Source organism: Psammomys obesus, unplaced genomic scaffold (assembly GCF_907164565.1).
Source record: "Psammomys obesus unplaced genomic scaffold, mPsaObe1.curated_primary_1811, whole genome shotgun sequence".
Lineage (NCBI taxonomy): Eukaryota > Metazoa > Chordata > Mammalia > Rodentia > Muridae > Psammomys > Psammomys obesus.
The window spans coordinates 10,890,158-10,913,497 of NW_026596120.1; the positions used below are offsets into that span (position 1 = coordinate 10,890,158).

Consider the following 23,340-nt stretch of genomic DNA (forward strand, 5'->3'; position numbering starts at 1 on the left):
AACCAAATAGAAGACAAAGAAATAAACACACACACCTATGAATACTTGATTTTTGATAAAGAAGCCAAAAGACAGGATCTTCAACAAATGGTGCTGGTCCAACTGGATATCTACATGCAGAAAAATGAAAATAGATCCATATTTATCACCCTGCAGAAAACTAAAGTCCAAGTGGATCAAAGACCTCAACATAAAACCAGATAGTCTAAATTGGTTAGAAGAAAAAGTGGGGAAGAGCCTAGAACTCATTGGCACAGGAGACAACTTCCTGAACAGAACACCAACAGTACAGGCTCTAAGATTAACAGTCAATAAATGGGACCTCATGAAACTGAAAAGCTTCTGTAAAGCAAAAGACACTGTCGTCAGAACAAAACGACAGGCTACACACTGGGAAAGGATCTTCACCAACCCTCTATCTGACAGAGGGCTGATATCCAGAATATATAAAAAAAAATAAAGAAGTTAAAAAGCAATAAATCAAGTAATCCAATTAAAAAATGGGGTACGGAGCTAAACAGAGAATTCTCTTAGAGGAATATAGAATGGCAGAGAAACACTGAAGGAGATGCTCAACATCCTTAGCCATCAGAGAGATGCAAATCAAAATGACTCTGAGATTTCACCTTACATGCATCAGAATGGCTAAGATAACTCAAGTGACAACACATGCTGGAGAGGATGTGGAGAAAGGGGAACCCTCCTACATTGCTGGCGGGAATGCAAACTTGTACAACCACTTTGGAAAACAATCTGGTGCTTTCTCAGACAAATAGGAATAGTGCTTCCTCAAGACCTAGCTATACCACTCCTAGGCATATACCCAAAATTTGCTCAAGTACACAACAAGGATATTTGTTCAACCATGTTTGTAGCATCTTTATTCGTAATAGCCAGAACCTGGAAACAACCCAGATGTCCATCAGTGGAGGAATGGTTACAGAAATTGTGGTATTTTACACAATGGAATACTACTCAGCAATCAAAAACGAGGAAATTTGCAGGCAAATGGTGGGACCTAGAATCGATCATCCTGAGTGAGGTATCCCCAAAGCAGAAAGAACACATGGTATATACTCACTTATATAGACCTAAGATATGATAAACATAATGAAATCTATACACCTAAAGAAGATAAACAAGAAAGAAGACCCAGGGTAAGATAATCAATCCTCACTTAGAAAGACAAATGGGATGAGCATTGGATGTAGGAGAAAACAAGTAACAGGACAGGAGCCTATCGCAGAGGATCTCTGAAAGACTCTATCTAGCAGTGTATCAAAGCAAATACTAAGACTCATAACCAAACCTTCGGCAGAGTGCAGGGAATCATATGAAAGAAGGGGGAGTTAGTATCATGTGGAGAGGATAGGAGCTCCACAAAGACCAAATATATCTGGGCACAGGGGTCTTTTCTGAGGCTGATACTCCATCTAGAACCTCTGCTTGGATGTAGCCCGTAGTAGCTCAGTAACCAATTGGTTTTCCGTAGTAAGGGGAAGAAGGATTATTTCTGACAGGAACTCAATGGTAGGCTCTTTGACCTCCCCCCCCCCCCCAAGGGAGGAACAGTCCTGCTAGGCCACAGAGGAGGACTTTGCAGCCAGTCCTGAAGATACCTGATAAAACAGGGTCAGATGAAAGGGGAGGAGGTCCTCCCCAATCAGTGGACTTTAGAAAGGGGCAGGAAGGAGATGAGGGAGGGAGGATGGGATTGGGAGTGAATGAGGGAGCGGGATACAGCTGGGATACAGCTGGGATACAGAGTTAATAAAATGTAACTAATAATAAAAATAATAAAAAAAAGAATTAGTAGGCTTCCTATATTCAAATGACAAACAGACTATGAGAGAAAGCAAATACTTTTCACAATAGCTTAAAAAATTTTGGGATAACTCTAATTAAGCAAGTTAGGCTTGAGTAATAGAAACTTGAAGACATTGACAAAATAAATTCAAGGGTGGGACTCTGCCAGTATGGTTGAAGTCTGGTGTTTCTGGATAGCCTCTGAGACCAGTCTTTGGGATGGAATCCCATTCTCAGCTGGTTTCTCTCTTTCCCTAATTTGGGGAACCCCAGATCCTTTAAAGAACATCACATCGCCCTCAGGGAAGATTACAGGTTACTTATCAGGAAAGGGTCAGGCCAAAAATACTCCCTTGATCCATGTAGAAGGATACAAATAGATCCATATTTATCACCCTGTATAAAACTCAACTCCAAATGGATCAAGGATCTAAACGTAAGACTAGATATTCTAAATCTGAAAGAAGTGAAGTGGGGAATATACTCGAACCAACCAGTTGGCACAGGAAAGGGCTTTCTGAACAAGACACAGGCATTAAGACCAGAAATAATAATAATAAAAAAAGAGACCTCATGAAGCTGAACACCTTCTGTACGGCAAAGGACATTGTCATTTGAGGAAAGCAGCGGCCTACAGAGTGGGAAACAATCTTTACCAATTACACATCTAATAGGGGATTAACACCTTCAATAAAGAACCAAAATTACTGAATAAGAAGACAAATAACCCAAACAAAAAATGTGGTACAGAACTAAGCAAAGAATTCTCAAAAGAGGAAACACAAATCTCGCAGCTTAGCAGTGCTCAACCCTGCCACCAGCTCTCAGGACAGTAAGCCAGCTGCCTCCACCTCTCCTCACCCCAGGCCCGCCCTTCCCCTCAGTTCATTCCTCTTCCTATGAGAAGCTATGTTCAGCGTTTTCACCTATCAGAAAAATGCAAATTAAAACTACTTTTAGATTTCATCTTACCCCAGAAAAAAAACCACACGATGACACATGCTGGCAAGGATGTAGGGAGAGGGGAACATTCATCCATTGCTGGTGATAGCGCAAGCTACCCACAGCCACTGTGGAAACCAGTGTGGCAGTTCCTCAGGAAGCTGGGAATCATTCTACCTCAAGACCCAGCTCTACTAGGCTTGGGCATATACTCAAAGAACTCTACATCCTACTACAGAAATACCTGCTCCTCCAAGTTCATTGTTGCTCTATTCATAATATCCAGAAATTGAGAACAGTCAAGATGCTCATCAACTGATGAGTGGGTAATGAAAATGTGATACATTTACACAACAAAGTACTATTTAGCTGTTAAAAAAATTAAGTTATGAAATTCTCAGGTAAATGGATGGAGCTAGAAAAAAATAATCCTGAATGATTATTTTTCAGGTAACCCAGATCCAAAGAGACAAATATTGTATGTTTTCTCTCATATGTGGATGTTAGCTTTGAAGCCTTCAATATGTGTGCTACAGTCTGAAAAAGCGCAGAGGTTAGGCACTGAGTAAAGGACTAGCAGGCAGGAAAGATTTCCCCAAGAAAGGGGAAATGGAATATATTGTCATGGAGAGACAAAGGAAACTAGGAGGATAAAATAGGGAGAGGGATGGAAGAGAAGGGTAAAGGAGGGATTATGGGGAGGCACAACTAACCCTAAAGGACATTAAAAAACATATGGAAACCTACTACTGTAGAAATGTTTTAAAATATATACATATATAAAAGAAATTCAAATGGAGTCACCAAATAACAGGGGGGACAATGCCCCAACTAGACATCTTGTGATACCAAGTTAAATAAACCTTCAGTGCCAGAACTGATTTACATTTTGTTGAGTCTCTGGCTCCTGGAAATCCCCAAATATCAGGGGTTATTGCCAAGGCTCTCGGTTACTTCCCACAACCTAATAGCCTCTATTGCTGAAGACAATATTTACATATGTCATCAAACATGGAAGACCTCTAGTCAACTTGACAGACAAGTTGAATCATATGTCAGTCTCCCTTCCTTGTACATATGAAAATGGAAACTAATTAACAATATAGGCCACCAGGAAAGGAAATGTTTGGCTCTATTACAGAGCATTTTTGAAAGTGGATGAAAGGTAATTATCAATATTTGTTAGCTACAAACCCTGGTCACCTAGTAGCAGTAACTTGCCTACAAGACACGCCTGTGTAATAGGGGCACAAACATTATGGGAGTAACCAACCACTCTTTTCTTTCTTGGACCTAAGGCCCACGCCATGAGATGAAACTCATACTTAAACTGTATTCACGTATCATGGCACAAGTGTGGAGGTCAGAAGACAACTTCTGAGATTTGGTTTCTCCACCTAGTCAATCCAGGAATTGAACTAAGGCCATCAGGCTTGGTGGCAGGTGCCTTTACTTGCTGAACCATCTTGGTGGCCCTTCAAGTCAATTTCAATATACACATCAAAATTTTCTTAATCAGTTTATTAGAATTTTGTGTAAATGTCACTTCTTGATTTAGACTATAAACTTAATTTAAAGTTTGTATTCTACTCAAATATTTGTGGAAGCAAGATATAATATTATGAAACTTTTATATGCATTAGTTTTCTCTCCTACTTCATTAAAAATGTTTAAATGTATGTTTATATGTAAATGTGAGGATATATACCTATATGTAAGTGGGTGCCCACAGAGTTCAGAAGAGGCCGTTGCCCTGGAGCTGGAGTTATAGGTAGTTGTGAGCTGCCCATGTGGGTGCTGAGACCAAACTCTGGTCCTCTGGAAGAACAGTACATACTCTTAACTATGGAGACCTTTTTCCAGCCCCCTTTCTACCTTTTAGCAGAATTTTAAAATTTCCTAAGTTGTATGTGATGAGAGATGGCTCAGTGATTAAGAGAACTTGTTGCTCTTGCAGGGGACCCAAGTTTGGTTCCCAGTACCCACATGGTGATTCACAACTATCTGACCCAGAGGATCTGATGCCCTCTTCTGATCTGTGTGGCACTAGTCATGCATGTGATATATATACATAAATGTAGGCAAAAAACTCCATATGCAAAATATAAAAATTGTAAGTTTGTTAGGTATGTCCTGTTGTGAGTCTTGGCTAAGCTGCTTCTTAAAAAAAAATACTTTTTTCTTCTTTACAATTTATTCATTATATATCCTGACTGAAGCTCCCTCCCTCAATTCCCCTAGTCCCACCCTCCCTCCCTCTTCCCCCTACCGCCTTCCCCTAGTCCACTGAATAAGGGAGTTCTCTATTACCATCTGCCCATAGTTTGTTAAGTCTCATCAGGACTGCCTGGATCCTCTTCCTATATGGCCTGGCAATGCTGCATCAAGGAAATCATAAAACTTGCAGGCAACTGGATGGGACTAGAAGAGATCATCCTGAGTGAGGTACCCAGACACAGAAAGACAGGCATGGTATACACTTACTAATAAGCGATATTAGCCATGTATTATAGGATAGCCATCTATGGCCCTAAAGAAGCTAAACACTACGGAGGACCCTAGGGAGGATGCTTAAATCTCATTCCAAATGACAAACAGGATAGACACCAGAAGTGGCGGAAGAGAGGAAACAGGATGGGAGCCTACTATAGAGAGTGCTCTCAAAGGCTTCACCTAACAGGATAGAAGCAGATGCTGAGACTCAGGGCCAAACTTTGGGCAGAGCACAGGGAGTCTTATGGAAGAAGAGAGGGTGTGGGAACAGAGGGACATGGAGGGGAACCCTACAAGGTAACCAACAAAACCAAAAGTTCTGAGCCCAGGGGGTCCTGCAGAGACTGATGCACCAATGAAGGACCATGCATGGAGAGGACTTAGACCCCCTGCTAAGATGTGGCCATCTGGCAACTCAGTCTCCCTGTGGATCTCTGAGTGAGGGGAGCAGGGACTACCTCTACTACCTCTATCATGAACTCAGTTGACTGCTCTTTGATCACTCACCCCTGATGATGCGGCCTTGCTAAGATGCTCTTTTAGAGGAGTAAAATAACTCATTTATACCTCCCATCTCCCCAGTCTCCATAACCTGAGGCTCGATTTCATAGCATATTTATTGTTTTCTCTATTACTAAGTCTGCATTTTACATCACTGAAGTAGGGCTACCATCTAGTGGTGAAAGCAAGTAGCAGCTGGCTCTCCATTGCCCTTGCTTTTTTAACAACTTTGTCTCAATTTTAAAATATAAAAAAATAACAAGAATCATTATTTACTAATAGTGAGAGGATCGAAACTGACAGTTGTTCAAGAAGACCTCTAGTTAACTTGACAGACAAGTTGAATCATATGTCAGTCACCCTTCCTTGTATTTATGAAAATGGAAACGAATTAACAATATAGGCCACCAGGAAAGGAAATGTTTGGCTCTATTACACAGTATTTTTGAAAGTGGATGAAATACAGACAGAAGTTGACAAAGAATTCTAAGTGTAGGTGATGAGTGCACATCAACACACACAAACAACTAGGCTTGGCTCTTCTAGCTGGAGAGGCAGAGTAAATGGATCACTACATTCTTTAACTATTATGATTTTGAAATTTCGTCTTTCTAAATAACTTGGAAAACTATAAAATGTTTCTTAAAAAGATTTTTTTTGCTGTTAAGAGAAAGGGGAAACAAATCTAAAAGTTCTCAGCAGTGAGAAGTAGCTATTGTACAGCTCAGTAATTTTAGCCTGAAGTGATAGATTCAGGCCAAGTGAGACACTGTGTAAGCCACTAAGACACCATCTGTGCAAGCCCCAGAATAACTTCACTGCTGGTGCCAGTGCCACAAACAAGTCTTTGAAAGCTCACTGCTCACTGTAAAAACGTAAATGGGCCACCTCCTTTTTCAAAAGTTGGCATATGTTGGCATACATTGTGCAGAGCACTAACAATCTCTTAGCCCAATATGTAAAATAGTAATTCAAAGGCTATAATTTGCTAGTATTTCATATGTTCATTTTCATTCACTATCAAAAAGGCTTATTTTTTCAATTGGTAGCTTCTTTCAGGAAATAAAAAAGAATATGGGCTGACTTTTAGACTAATTTCTTACTTAGCTTAAGTTCTTTCTAGTCTAAATACAACTGATAAAACAGTTACCAAAATAAAATGTATATTCCTTTATCATAGACCTTTATGATTTATGTAATTATGACCTTCACCATTTTTTTTGCTATGAGTAGGGTGTTTCTTTAGTTTTCTTGTGCCCAAGAATACAATTAGTCAATTTCATACCAGACCTTATGTTGCATTTGTTCTAGAAAAACTCACTGTACAAATTTAAAATAATACTGAAGTTTCAGTGACTTCATGCCATTATTTGACTAGATTTTATAATAGAAAGGCTTTGGAAAGAACAGATAAACCAATGAAAAGTCCTGATTTCTTATTGTTAGACTGGTTTTGATATACACGTACAGTCATGGTGTGAGTTTGGAGGTCAGAGAACAACTTATGAGAGTCAGTTCTCTTTTTATACCACGTTGTTCAAGGTACCAAACTCAGGTCATTCGGCTTGCTGGCTAGGCTGCTAAACCGTTTTTGTTTGTTTTGGAGACAAGTTTTCTCTTTGTAGTCCTGGTTGTCCTAGAATTTGTTATATAGACCTGGATGGCCCCCAATTTCATAGAGATTCACCAGTCTCTGCCTCCTGAGTGCTTCGATTAAAGGCAGACATCACCATGTCTAGCTGCTGAGCCGCCTTCTTACTGGCCAAAATCTTACCATGTGTTTTAGCATCAAGACAGCAAATGGAAAAGGAAAGAAAGACATTCCATATATTTAAATAACATAGTAGCTGTTTGTTATTTTAAAATTATACCCTCAGAATGACAGAATTCTCCCTAGAGGAGACTGCTCTGTTTCCTCCGAGTTATCTACGTAAGCTATTGGCAAAGGCTGTCTCCCTCGAGGCTATCTGTGACTCTGAAGTGTGCCTTGAGCTTGTGTTCTGGATAACCCTGGAATTATCTGGGAGAAACTGTACTGCCGGCCTGTACCCTCTCAGTCATGACGGCATCTACCTGTGACTCATTAGATCACCCTGCACCTGGAAAGAGGAGTGCGAGCCCCTCACAAATTGGAATCGTGAGCATGTTATTTTAGATTCCTACATTGTTTGTTCTGTTTACACATAAGCTACTTCTCATTATCTCTAGACACAATTTTAGGGTTCTAGAGACATTTTTTGGGAAAACAAACTGTTGACAAATATTTTCAGTATTACTTGGAAATGCTCAAGCTCACCAAACAGGAAAATCTGTAACAGTAAAGACATTGGGTAAAGAACTAGATTAGAAGTTAAGAGCACTGGCTGCTTTTCCAGAGGAACCAGGTTCGCTCCACAGCACCCACATGGTGGCTTGTAGCTCCAGTTCTAGGGGATCTGATGCCCTCTCTTAGCCTCAGGCCAAGAGCACAGATATACATGGAGGCAAAAATAGCCATAAAAATAAAAGAAAACTAATCTTTTTTTGTTTGTTTGTGTTTTGTTTTTTCAGACAGGGTTTCTTTGAGATCCACCTGCCTCTGCCTCCCTGAGTGCTGGGATTACAGGTGTGTGCCACCACACCTGGCTTAAAACTAAATCTTGAAAAAAGAGTAAATATATGCCTCGTAATACTAGACAGAATATTTGAGCAATTTTATATCTTAGACCTCCTAGGTACTGACCCACACGTGAAGGGATACAACTACAAATTAAAAAATGCCCACTTATTTTCATTTTTCACCTTCTATTTAAAATAATCACAGTCCAAGTCATCTTTTGCACAACAATTCGAAAGCCTAGGTACTGGATAACAATGAAGAGCTGACTTAAGCAGTCTCATTAAGACGAGTCAGCACTCATCTTACCGTGGTGATGTAGCGGGAATGGAATTCTGGAGCATCTTTCAGGAAGGTGAGCCCAGGGTGTGTATCCACCACATCCTTAAAAGAGAATCAAAACTAAGTCAACAAACATTAAAAGAAGCTCCCCAGAAGTTTTCCCTTCTTATGGAATAGGCTGACACTTGAGCAAATCTTCTGTTCTGGAATACTGCATAATGTACTGAAAATTTAATTAATACTTTTGTATAATCATGTTTTGCAATACATGATTTTGTCCATGCACATAATATGCTTAAATATAAAAATTTAAGTTAGCTATATTTAGTGATTTGTGAGTCAAATATCTTAGAGTACATCTCACAGATCTTGGTAGGGTTTACTAAGAGTTATGACAGAGACAAGCCAACAAGAATGATTTTCTTTCTTAGTCTAGAGGCATGAAATTTTGGAAAAAAAAGCCACAGAGCCAAGCTAATACCCATCAGTTCTCAATGTTCTCAATCTCTCTTTCTCTCAAGACAGGAAGACTCAGAGTTTGAGGCTATAGACTGCAATTATATTTCAAAAGAAAAGGAGCATGTGGACAAATTTGTTTTCAATTTAAGATTGTTCTTTATCTTAAAATCTATTATCCTGTTCTTGTGGAAGATTATTAAATACAACTTTTTAAAATTGTCTAATTGAAAATTTAAGGTACTTTGACCCAAGAGACTGTTTGAAATAGTTACTCCTAAAATAATAGCCAGAGGCAGCTGCAATGCCCAAACAGACATATCTATTAATTTCTATCAATACAGCTTAAAACTGGATTTTACAGCTTGTGGTTATTTAAATTTGGAAATAATTTTAGATTTTTAGATGAACTGTGCAAAATATTGCAGAGAAACTTTCTATGCCTTCCTTCCAGCTTCCTAAGATAGTAACTCACAAACTACAGAACAATTATCAAAAGTAGGAAATAAACATTAACACTGAACTACAAACTTTATTCAAATCTCACCATTTTTCAACTCCATCCTCTAAAGCATTTAGTCTTTATGGTTGGTCTCTTGGGTTTCTAAGCTGTGATAGTTCTTGTTTTTCATGGCTGCAGTGCTTTTAGTGAATTCTGTAAGCTACACCTCTCAGTTTACCTTTGTCTTAAGTTTTCCTTAAGTAGATTAAATTCACATATTTTCCTCAGGAATATCATGAATGTGATGCTGGGTCCCTTTCCGGTGTACCACACAGGCAATATATGATTAGTTTTGTAGTTCAAATTGACCTAGCTTTGTCCATATGGACTCTTTCATTTAGGATCCTATGTCCTTCTGACTGGCTTGTCTTTTTGTACTTTAAGTTCATCTTGTATTTCCCTTTTTCCACATCTTGTACCAGCCTTCTCTCTAAAAATCTGTAGTTCATTTTTCCTGGAGAATAGTTTTAGACAGAGTCTAGGTACTGTGTGCCCATTACTACTGAGTGTCACTGCACTCGGACCCTGTTAGCAGGCAAAAGCAGGAAAATAAATGTATGTGCCTTTGTCAGACTTTATGGATATTTATAAAATTCAAGTATTAACAAATAACTGATTCCAATCCAATACCACAAAGTGTGCTCAAGCCTTCTTTTTAACTATAAAAGTTAGAAACCTGGCTCTCCTCATAATGTAGCTACTTATTTGTTCAATCCTACTACAAGGGAACTACTAGCACCACTGAGAAATAAATATACTCAATGTTTATATTTAGTTCCCTTGGTCTTTTTTTTTTTATCATATTTTGTTTGAGAATTCCTATGTCTACAATGTATTTGATCAAATGTATCCTCCCATTCCCTTTCTTCTATTTCCTCCCTTATTACCTGCTATTTTTTTTTTTTAATCTCCCAACGTCATGTCTTCTGTTTCAAAATTCACCACGTCCACTTAGAGCTCCATGTATGTGCATCAATGTAGGACTATTTACTGGAGTATAGCTAGTTTCTCAAGAGCCACGTCCCTAAGGGCCATTTCTCTCCATTAGTAGTCATCATGACGTAACCCTGTCATATCTGGCAGATACTCTTCTGTGTAGATGTCTATTACCTTTGGCTCTTACAATCTTTTTGTCTCTCTTCTATAATGATTCTTGTCCCACTGACGGCTGAGCATTCCATAGACCTCTATCCTTGCACACTGACCAGTTGTGAGTCTCTATTAATCAGCACTTAAATGCAGAAAGAAGTAGAACCCAGGTCCTTGGCAAGAGCAGCAAGTGCTCTTGGCCCAGTAATTTATGGGATAAATGTCACTGGGTCATGGCATATTTTGTTTGATAGCATTCCATTATGTTTTATCACTAATCATTAAATTGCACTTATTTGCAGCTTTCTTTGTACTGTGTTTACTTGACTTAGGTACCAGTCATGTTTGTGTTAGAGATGACTTATAGAGTATCCATTTCAATGCTCCAGGATGATTTACTGAACATTAATAACATTTATAGAGCCTTTATAGAACTTTGAACATTTGGACAATTTCTCTTGTGAAACCACCTGTCATTGTTCTTTCTAGAGAAGTAGTTTATTAACATCTTTACAACATCTGTTCAATTTTCCAAATCACATGAGGTCAATCTGGGTCACATGAGTCTTTCTAGAAAACTGCCCATTTTACCTAGGTTCTAAAATCTGAGTTCCACGGGGTTTGTATAATAGTCTTCTGATTTTTAACTACAAGAATTAACAATTTAATTTTCACAATGCAAATGAAAACACATTTTTTTTGGTTTCATTTATTCTTTCCCAAATTATTTTGATAAGAGGAAAGTGAATCCTTCTTGTTATATTAGAAAACACTCAAGGGTCACAGCATCCTAATCTCCTGGAGAAGTAGAATAAATAAAATAAACTGCTATGCAGCCTTTCGTTTATCTTTATCTGTCGATAAGTGGGTATAACTAAGGAATAAGCAGCTTGCGTTCCTGGAGGCCCATGTATCACTGGCGTGTCATCTCCCATCGGTGGCCTCTTCCCAGGTCTCACTGGTATTATCTCAAGAGAAGGTCTACCTTTGGCATTGTGTGAGAGCCTCTCATATGGAATTCTCATACATACCAAGGTGAAGACAAAATGGGGAGGCTAGAGGGAGGTGGGCTACAGGATGAGGGGAAGAATACGAGTTGCAGGCCTCGTCCTTGGTTGGTGTCAGTCAGGCTCTGAGTTGGGTCTACATTCTATTTGTGTTCTATCTACAGCTCAGTGTGTCTTTCTCTTGTGTGAAGTCATGGTGGGTGAGGTATGTATTCCAGAATTAGAACAGAATGTGAGCATGTTGCTCTGCAGGCCATCAGCTACTCTGGTCCAAGCCCACTACCAAAATGACATACCTTGTCCCTGAGCAGTGTCTGAAAGAGCTGTCAAAGCTGTGGCTCCTTCCCGCCCCAGCCTGTGCCACAGCCACAGGAGCTGTCAAAATGGCAGCACCTGTCAAAATGGCAGCTCCTCTCAGAGCAGAAATGCCTCCTCAGCATGCTGCCATTGTGAGATGCCACCTCGGGAGCTGTCCACGGTGTCTGCACCTTTCCTGCCTCAGCCTGCTGCTGTAAGATGCCAATGCAGGAGCTGTCCACGGTGGTGGCATCTCCTCTAGTCTCTGTTGGCTACTAATGCCAACTCAAGCTGCAAGGAAAGGCTACCCTGTTGTGGACTCCCTTTGTAAACTCTGTATACTTGTAAATCTTCAAGGCATGAAAGTGGCCAGGCCTCTCCTCCAGACATCTGTCATAGCAGTGTTTCCAGCCTCTGTAACTGTCACAAAGGTCATCTCCAGCCCCTCAATAAGACCCATTCCAGATTATGCTAATGTTAGGTGAAAAGTCTGAACAAAAAGCCACCAATCCCTGAGTTCCCCAAGCTCAGGACTTGAAATTCCACCAATCCTCATTCTGGAAATCTCTGCCCTGAAAAGCTCCACATCATAAGAAATCCTATATAAAGGGGGTGTCTGCTCAGTTCCCTTCTCCTGAAAGCAGAGGTAGCCACCTCTGGATTGGTCCTTCCAATAAATCTCTTTTATGAGATTTGCTGAGTGGTGTGATTCTCATCTGAAGAAGCCAAGAAGCAATGAAGAGAAAAATAAATGAAGGAGTGGAGCAGGGCTGATGTTCCTGAGCATCTCAGCTCAGCTGGGGATAGCCTCCCCTGGAGCTGCAAGGCCTCTGCTAAGGAGGACTCCTCTCAGAGCTGTGTGGTTCCTGGGCTCCTGTGTCTCAGGACACCCTTCCATTGGCATACCTCCTCCCCTCAGAGCTGTGTGGTTTCTGGGCTTCCAAGACCCTGGGATTAAAGATGTGTGCCATCACACCCGCCCTGAGACTTAGTTTTAAAGATCTGAGACATACCCTTTCACATGTAAAAAACATTTGTAAACTACAGATTTTAACATCTCTGAAACAGAAAAGAAAAAATGAGAAGTGTACTCCTGTTTCATTTATTTGGCTCATTAGTGAAAATTATTCCACACATGTTATGCGAATAACATGAATTAGTAACCTCCCCGAAATCTGCTAATAGTAATAAGGCCTATTGCCCTTAAATTATTCCTAGGTTCGAGTGCTCTGTTAGGCAGGCTTTGTGGCTTTTTTTTTTTTTTTTCTCTACAAGTAGTTTCTTTTCACTCTATTCCTGTCTACCTTTATAGGCTAGTGGCAACTGTCTTTGCAAATCTCAGTATGCTTGATTCAAGTTTCCATTTCCTTATTTCATCATTCATTCATTCACTGGTTTCTTGAGACGGATCCTGATATGTTTACTAGTGTAGGTTACACATTCTTGCTCTAAGTTTTTCCCATTCTTAAAAACAAACAACCAAACCAACAATAACAAACAAAAAAAAAAAAATCAACTCTCACACATCACCATACCACCACCACCACCGCCACAGAGTTCATTGTTTTATGCTGGCCATTCTCCCTGCACCTGAGGCTTGCCCTGGGGTATGTTTAGATGCCCAGTGTTGCTTCATTAAGAAAATGGATTTTTTTTTTCTCTTTCCGATGCTATTAGTTCCTGCAAGGTTCTTAACCATGCTTGATGTTAGCATTTTCCAAGATGCCTTTTCAAATTCTAAAGTTTCATATGATGCTTCAGTGATACCGTGAGTGACTAGGAGGGGCTGGATACAGTGAGAACAGCCCTGTTTTGTCTATTTTATACTATGGGTTCTGTTTTAGAGTCATTGATTTTACTGTTTTCTACTACTAAAATAAATGTAAAAACTACTCTTAGCAATCTGGCCTCTAGATGTGTGCAGCTCAATTGCACTGTATTACAGTCATACTTTAAAATGAAAAAATAAAAATCTCACCAGTCATGGTGGTATATACTATAAACCTAGTACTTGAGATTAAGAGTGTGATGTTATTCTAGGCTATACAGTAAGACCCTGTCACTAAAAAACAGAAAAACAGACAAACAAACACCCCTTTTCAAACTCCAAAAATAAATTCCATTTTTAAAAGGTACTAAAAATCACCTGAAGTAAAGGAATAAAATCCTCCTGTTCTAGATAGCTGCAGCTGGGCTTTGCCAGAAGCCAGATGAACTTGGAGGCATCGTCATGATGGTTACTTAGCAACCTACAAAAGAAACACTGATTAGGAAGATCTGCTACTCAGAACATAAAATGACTACATATAGACAGGCTGATAATTTTAGTCTGACCTGGGTGTTTTTTAGATTAAAAATCAAATGTTCTTTTCTTTCTTTCTTTTTTTTCCCCAGTGTTGGGAATTAAAGGGCAAACTTTGTGTATGTCCCTACTGTCCAAATGCTCCCTTTTCAGTGGCTTCCACACTTCTGACTTTTGTCAAAGGAGAATCAATTACAAGATGGTAAACTTTTCTTCTAGAATGTTTTTGAGACTGAGGCCACAGGGAAAAATGAACTGATACAGCTAAAATATGTGTTATGAAAATATACTTAGGGGAGAAGGCCCATTCAGTTTAGTATAGGACATGCAAGACCAGAGCTTCTGAGCTAGCAAGAAGAAAATACCTAGGTAGATTTCTATGCATTATAGGAGATATCAAATTTTTTACTGTTAGGTTCACATATTCATGGCCAGCCTGACAGGGCTTTTAAAGAACAAGCTTTAGAAAGCCAGGTCTCTGCTAAGTCTTCTAAGCTTCTAGAATTCTTTTTTTAAAAAATTCTTTATTAATTACACTTTATTCACTTTGTATCCCCCCCTGTGGTTCCCTCCCTCCTCCCATCCCAATCCCTCCCTTCCTCCACCCCTCTGCATGCATGCCCCTCCCCAAGTCCACTGATAGGGGAGGTCTTCTTTTCCTTCCTTCTGATCCTAGTTGATCAGGTCTCCTCAGGAGTGGCTGCATTGTGCTTCTAGAATTCTTTACTGCCAACTATTTGCTGGGTATTTCCATATACTCTGACAGAAAAGTCAAAACACTGAAAAAGCTAAAGTTAAAAACTTTTCAAAGTAGTCCTTCTCCTGGACTTTTTTTTTTTTTTTTTTTTTTTTTTTTTTTTTTTTTTTTTTAATGGTAGTACCAAGCCAGACAGTGGAGGAACACACATTTTATCCCAGCACTTGGGAGGCAGAACAGATGGATCTCAGTGAGTTTGAGGCCAGCCTGGACTACAGAGCTAGTTCTAGGACAGCCAAAGCCAAGGCTACACAGAGAAAGCTTGTCTTGAAAAACAAACAAACAAAAAAACAAAACAACAACAGTAACAAAAAGGTGTACCAGTCTTCATTATCTGGGTTTGAAAGTCCTGGAGAGATCAGGGATACATGGCACATACCTAAATATAGTAAAGGCAAAATACAGCAAGTCTACAGCCAACATCAAACTAAACGGAGAGAAACGTAAATCAATCCCACTGAAATCAGGGACAAGGCAAGGTTGCCCACTCTCTTCATATCTCTTCAATATAGTTCTTGAAGTCCTTGATAGAGCAATAAGACAACTAAAGGAGATCAAGGGGATTCACATCAGAAAAGAAGTCAAAGTATCACTATTTGCAGATGATATGATAGTATACATGAGTGACATCAAAAATTGTACCAGAGAACTCCCACAGCTGATAAATACCTTCAGCAAAGTGGCTGGATACAAAATTAACTAAAAAAGAAAAATCAGTAGCCCTCCCATATACAAAAGACAAATGGGCTAAGAAAGAAATTACGGAAACAACACGCTTCAAAATAGCCACAAAAAACCATAAAGTATCTTGGTGTGACTTTAACTAAGCAAGTGGAAAACCAGTATGAAACTTTGAAATTGTTTAATCTTTTTTTCTATTCATTCTTTAAATTCAATTATCAAGTCCAAATTTTCTTATTTTCCTTCATTAAGCATTTATTGAATGCTAACTGTATGTGCGGTATTACAGCTGGTCTTGAATGGACTCGGATAAAAGAAAATAGCAAGGGTTCTATTCCCTATGAGGAGTGTGCAGTCCAGTGTGTGATTGGCAGTAGAATTCTACTACTGGGGAGCAACCATGATATTAGCAGTGTGTACAAGGTATCATGAACAGACAGAGGAGGCTCATTCGATTCCCTGCAGAGTGAAGTAGGAAAACGGTGTTATGGTGAGGAGGGTGGCACACACAGATGCCTGGTGTGACATTCAGACAGTACCGGGGTAGCAAGCGCAGCGCTAGTAAGAGGAGGGGGCATGTACAAATAAAATCTAAGAAGGTCAAGATTATTTTTCATAGAGGAATTTTGACTTAGACAGTGACATATGTGATCAGATGTGCTTTTCAAAAACATTAAGCTGGAGGTTAGAGGAGTCTGAGCATGAACACTGGAGGTGTGAGACCGACAGGGGAACATCTGGTAGGAATGAAAGGAGATGGTGCTTTACAGGTACACGGAGTGAGAAGAAAGGTGGAGTTCATCGTAACTGCCAGAGTTCTAGCTGGGAACAGGAGGTTCTGGAGCAGAGATCGAGTACTGGAGTCCTGAAGAAATTTCCCTGGAAATGTTTTGGACAGCTGCTTCTTCCTGTTTCTAATGTGCTCTCCAGGTTCTGGGCCTTACAAACTCTTGGTGGGACTGCTAGGGAGCGTCCTAACAGACGTCACTGCTCTTCTAACCTTTCAGCAAAGACAGTTCTAAAACAATCTTTGATTATACAAGCCCCTTGCTCAAAAATGTATAGTATTCTACCACTTACATGCAGAAGTTTAAATGCCTACACTGGCCATTTAAGGGCCCTGTCACTATGTTAGAGGATGCTACCCACCTATCTTATTACTCTGCTAAATCCAGCTTCCATTCCAGGGAGCTGGCCTGAGTCATATGTAATTTGGCTTTTATGTCACTCTCATGCTGTTATGTTCTTTAAGGCCTAGCTAATAACTATCTCTTTCAAAAACCTCTCTTGACAACTGAACTTTTTTCTCATTTTTATACTCACTATATTGATTATATGGTGTATGTAATATTTGTATATGTATATTATATATGTGTATATAATAATTGTATGTATTAATATATCCTAAAAGAACATGGCTCATTGACTTATACAAAGAAAACTCTCAAAATGTTAGTGATCTAACGAATACCACACTAATTTTGTTTTGAGCTACAACCAGACATTTATATTTATTCTTTTTTTTTTAAGATTTATTTATTATTTATATACTATACTGCCTGCACATACACCTGCACACCAGAAGAGGGCACCAGATATCATTACAGATGGTTGTGAGCCAACTATAGATGGTTGCTGGGAGTTGAACTCAGGACATTTGAAAGAACAACCACTGCTCTTAACCTCTGAGCCATCTCTCCAGCCCTTATATTTATTCTTACTGTCTTTATTGTTACTGAATATATTTAAGGCCCCAGAAGTGAAATAAATATCCATTAGAAAGGAAGATTAGTTCAGTGGGTGCTAATGAAAACTACCTTATAGGATTAGAAAACTGATGGAATGACAGTAAGAGAAAGTGATGAGGTTTTTAAAGAGGAGGATTTTTATATATTTTAAGAAAAGCATTGCACTATTAAATTCGAAAGTAATGCAACAGATGAGAAATAATCTAAAATGACAAAGTTAAGTTAGGATGCTTTTTTTAAATCAAAAAGAGAGAGAAAGGTGATTTACAGTTTTTGTTAATGTTCTAGGCTGATAAACTCCATAAGGCAAGCGATTTTTAAAATGAGACTTGAAGGCAAGCATAGTTGTCCTATCCTGACCATATGATTTTAAAGGCAAGGGTTGTTTCGTTAGTGACAAATGACACATTGATATTAACAGTAAGAGAAAGTAGAGCAAAGCTAGAACTTACTGCTTTGGCTTGAGAGTTTTGTCCCAGGGCTGGTACTCTAGGAATGTAAAAAAGAATGTGGAGCTATTTCTTCCCCCTAAAAATTGTCCTGACTCTAAGAGCGAGAGATACCCAAGTGCAGATATGAAATGAGTAGCAACACATAAATAAGTGGGGAAGAGAAGGAGAGAATTTTAAGATGCTCATTCTAAAACCAACTCAAAGGCATTCTGACAGGAAGGAAATGATTTCCTTATGCTTATGACTTCTGTATTTTAGTTATAAAAATTCTATACAGGTCTTATTAGCAGAGCAAGCCAGGATGCATATGTATATGACAAAATGTTTTAATTCTGTATTATCATCTTCCAGTTATTATTTATGCTTGAATACTCTTTGGCCTTAAAAATATCTTACACTGTAGCTCAGGTAAGGTAGGAACTCATGGCACTCTTCCTGCATCAGCCTTCAAAGTGCTGGGATTACAGGCATGAGTCTTTATGCCTGGCTTAAACATTTTCATTTTGTTTTTCAAGACAGGGTTTCTATGTGTATCCCTGGCTGTCCTGGACTCACTTGGTAGTCCAGGCTGGCCTCAAACTCAAAGAGAACCGCCTGCCTCTACCTCCCGAGTACTAGGATGACAGATGTGTGCCACTATGGGCTCAAACTTTTTAATATACTATATTTGGAGCATGAATTGCTTTCTGTGAAGAGTGAAGTTTACAAAAAAATTTTGAAAAACTCAAACCCCTCTCCTAGGGATGGTAAATCAAACCATCCACTTAACATCCCTAAATACTTACTCTGTAAGCCTTCCTTTCAGAATCTGGCTTTTAAATGGCGTTTAAGAGGAACTTCCACTAGAGGGCACCCAAGCCATTTTAGTAACTGACCATGTACAGGTGCGCACTTGGATTCTTTTACTACAGGAGGGTGGGGACAGCTGCTTGTGCTATGTAACTCCATGGGCAGTTTCTTGCAGAGTTACCCACCATGACTTTTTGATCATTTGCTTTTCTGCAGAAGTTGTTCTCCCCAAGAGATGGCAATTCCTTTCAATAAATGGATATGGCTGCTGTGTCCATCCCTGCTCTGCTGCTCTAGCCACCAGTACAAATGTCCACCCTCTCTCAGAGACAGGTTTAACTAAAAACTCTGTGACTCTCAGAGTAAGTATGTAAGTCAAACTGGACACAAGCTATCTTTTACTCTAGTCATCCTCAGGTTCTCATACTGTTAAAAATATAATAGCAGCAAATACATTTCCTTTGTTTTGGTCCAGTGTGTCTTCTGCTAGACTATTTCCTATTTATTTTTAACCTCCAGCTTGTTCATGGCTTTCTCTTAACCAACACTCACGTCTTGCTGTTTTCTTAGACTTCTGTTTTTTGTTTTTGTTTTTTTTTTCATTTCTGCCAGCAAGATTGAGCTCGGTGAGCTATGTCACTTATTTAACTCTTTTACCCTCTAGTATATGTTCCAGATGAGGACTCCTCGGGGCCAGGCAGATACCTGGATACAGGAAGAAAGCTGAAGAGCAGCCAAACCATCTATACATTTTAAGTTATTAAGTTGGAAAAGAGAAAGACCTAGCTGAGTTCCCCGATATGTTTGTTCTTGTGACAGGGTCTCAGTCTACAGACCTGGCTGGCCTGAAACTTGCTATGTGGACCAGGCTGTAGGATCTTTTCCTGTCCCATGTTCTTGATTGCTAGAATATCAACGAGAGGGGTACAGAGAAGTTGGGAGGAGGGGTAGAAATGATATAAATATAGTACTCACATTTGAAATTCTCAAAATAAATTAAAACAAAAAACAACCCAAGGCCAAATGCCTTTTCCTCTGTTAGTTTATGATCGCTCATTAGTACTTTTTTTCCTTTTTTCTTTCTTTGTGCTATTTCCACCTTCAGGAAAGTCTCTTATATTTACCACTACTTATATACACATTTAAAAGGGGATATTCCTTGTACTGTATCAGGCTGTTTTTCTCTGCTATGGGAGAGGTAGGCCAGTGACTTTGTAATGTCATGCAGACGATGTAGATTCCATGAGGGCTCTTATATTCCTTGGTATCTGAACCACTCGGAATCAACCCAGGAACCCAATGGCTAAACGCCAGGGGACAACATGAAGAAACTCAGGCTTTGATGTAGTTCTTTAAAGAAGTTTACTAACTGGTAGTGTCTTGCACACCCTTAACACTTCAGTCCTAATATAATGAAGAAAGAATTTGATTTATGATTAGAATTTTAAGACTAGGAATTCACTATGCATTTACCAATCACATACTTTGTTTTCAAACATCACACAACTAAGAGCCTTTGGGGTAGTATGAAGAAATTAAAAGGAACCTCTAAGTTAATTCTGCTGATATTATGTGCATATTTTAAATAGTAAGTAGAGAGCATTTCCATTTGACTAGGAGAAAAACTGAGAAGGACATGCACAAAGAAGGGTTATCAGCTAGAAGGGAAGACTGGCTGTGCTGGCTGGTCTTATGTTAACTGGACACACAGATTAGTTATCTGAAAGGAGGGAACCTCCATGGAGAAGAGGCCCCATAAGATTCAGCTGTAGGCATTTTCTTAATTAATCATCGATGGGGGAGGGCCCAGCCCGTTGTGGGTGGTGTAGTCCCTGGACTGGTGGTCCTATGTTCTATAAGAAAGCAGGCTGTTCAAGCCATGGGAAGCAAGCTAGTAAGCATGGCCTCTGTCTTACCTCCTTGCTTCCAGGTTCCTGCCCTGCTTGAGTTCCTGTCCTGACTTCTTTTGGTAATGAACAGCAATATGGAAGTGTAAGCCAAATAAATCCTTTCCTTCTCAAGTTACTTTTGGTCATGGTGTTTCATTGTAGCACTAAAAACCCTGAGACACTATCCCTGATCTTCTAAATCAGCGGTTCTCCATCTGTGGGTCATGACCACTTTGGGGGGGTGTGTGTGTCACATACTAGATATCCTGAAAATTAGATATTTACATTATGATTCATTAACAGTCGGAAAATAACAGATATGAAGTAGCAACAAAATAATTTCCTGGTTGGGGGTCACCACAACATGAGAAACTGTATTAAAGGGTCACAACATTAGAAAGGTGGAGAACCACTGTCCTAAATAGCGTTTTAAGGAATAACACCTAGGGGCTAGGACACAGCTCTGTGGGTAGAGTGTGTGCCTGGCACGCACAAAGCCTTGTGTTCAGTCTCCAGCAATGCCTGCACCCAGTGTGGTAGTCATGCACACGTTTAACTTGAACTTGGAAAACGGAAGAAGGTCAGGAGGTCCAAGTCATCACTGGTTACCTAGTGAGTCCAGCCTAGGTCACATGAGACTTTGTCACAAAACAGTATCTAACAGCATCCAGGGAAAAGATTTAAAGAAAAAGTTGGGCTTGAATTGAGATAATTTATCAGAATATTAACAGTCAATAATATTTGATTAGTAATCTTGTCCTCTGTCCCTTAATTGGAGCTCTCAAAAATGTGCGGATTAAAATCTGTAGGATCTGGTGATTTTGGTAAATCAGCTGGATATAGTTCCCCATTGGATTACTTAAGACTGTAAGTATGTTCCTTTTAGTTCTCTTCTGGTGGCGAATGGTGCCTTCCTGGGGTACACCGGCACACGTGCACGTGTACTGCGGTGGCCAGAGGACACCGGTTTTCTACCTCTTCACAACGCTCACTTTATTCACTTAAAACAGGGTCTGTCACTGAACCTGAACCTTTAATTTTCTACAGGACTGGATGGCCGATGAGCTCCTGGGATCCCTGTTTCTGTGTCACATAATGTTTAGGTTACAGGTGTGTACAACCATGCCTGGCTTTTTATATGGATTCTGGGGATTTGAATGTAAGTTCTCATATTTGCACTCTTATCCTCTTATCAACAGAACCACCTCTCTAGCCTGCAGATATGTTTTTCCTGTGATACACATGGTTCTGTCCTTAAAGGAGAATCTTCATTTACTTTTATCATTGTTATTGGATTCAAATTCCGAGTCTCTGCTTCTATAGGTAAAAAGAAAGTAACTGTCAAATAGCTACTTTAAAATATCTCTGAAGATCTACTTTACTATTTAAAGATACAATATTAGAAATCTGAAAAAAATTACATGTATGGGTGTACTGTCTGTATGTACCATATGTATGCCTGGTGCCTGAGGAGGCCAAAAAAGGGCTTTGGATCCCCAGGAACTAGAGACACAGAAGGCTATAGTCACCATGTAGGTGCTAGGAATCAATCTAAGGTCATCTAAAGGAGCATCCAGTGCTCTTAACTGCTGAGCCATCTCTCTAGCCCCCTTTTTTAGACAGCGTCTTACTAGGTAGCCTTGGCTAGCCTGGAACTAGCTATGTAGACCAGACTGGCTTCAAAATCACAGATCTGCTTGCCTCTGCCTACCCAGTGCTAAGATTAAAGGAAGTCACCATTCCTTTAATTATTTAAAGGCCTAATAGGCAAAGTCTTGTAGCAAAGAACTTGTAGGTGTAACTGGTAATGAATCATAGAATTTTCCTTATTGAATTATAAGATACAAAGAAAATGAATAAAATAATAAGATAAATAGCATTTATAAGAACCACACAACTCTTTGCTAGTTCCAGAATGACTGCTTGAGTACCTACTTTTTCCACATGGCAATGAATGACTGTGCTGTCACAAATCCAGTCTTCTCTCCTCCTGCAGCCTTGAACATGGGGGCTTTCCAATAGAGCGGACAGCCACAGACCTGTAGACAGAAACAATACAGAGTAAACTGAGAGAAGGGAAGAGATGGCATAGCCAAAAGAAGAGACATGAACCTTTACCTGTCAGGCCATAGTGGGTAAAAGGGCTGCTGGGGCCAGTGAGAGAAAGGGGAGGGAGAAGGAGGGAGAGCAGATAAGCAAAAGAGTAACTTCTTTTAACATGTTTAGTGCAGTAAGTAGAAAGCCATTTGTCTTTTTTCCAAACTAACTCCCCTCCCAACAATAGCTTCAAAAACCCAGCATCTTTTTCCTGCCACTCTCACAGCATATTAGAAAGAAAAGGCTACACTTCTGGCTGTGTATGTCCTTCATTTCTGGAAGAGAAAATGTAGTCATTTTTATTACTGGGTCACTTGTCATTCAAATACTCTACTACCCACCTCCTTATTGCTCCTCAAGCTCCAGGTGTACAAAAGAACAGCAACAGGAACAAACAAAAAAATAACTAAACTAGTAAAGGGACTTCAGAGATGGCTCAGTGGCTAAGAAAGCATAGCGCTCTAGCAGAGGGCCGGAGTTTGATTCCAAGCAACCATAGCAGGTGGCTCACAACTGTTTATAACTCTAGCTCCAGGGTTATCTGATACCTCTTACTTGTGAGGGCACCTGCACCACACACACATACACACACACATGCGCGCACGCGCACACACACACACACACACACACACACACACACACACACACACACAC

The 23,340-nt window shown here is 39.7% G+C and overlaps 1 protein-coding gene across 1 annotated transcript in view; it reads right to left on the bottom strand.

Moving 5' to 3' along the window:
* The window catches only part of Ppp2r3a (protein phosphatase 2 regulatory subunit B''alpha), a 135,269-nt gene that overhangs the window by 47,686 nt on the left and 64,243 nt on the right, over nucleotides 1-23,340 (bottom strand). The window contains exons 4-6 of the mRNA XM_055629741.1: nucleotides 22,525-22,628; nucleotides 14,118-14,220; nucleotides 8,648-8,722 (exon numbers count right to left, since the gene is read on the bottom strand). Of these exons, the coding sequence (XP_055485716.1) occupies nucleotides 8,648-8,722; nucleotides 14,118-14,220; nucleotides 22,525-22,628 (282 nt within the window). The remainder of the gene's footprint in view (nucleotides 1-8,647; nucleotides 8,723-14,117; nucleotides 14,221-22,524; nucleotides 22,629-23,340) is intronic.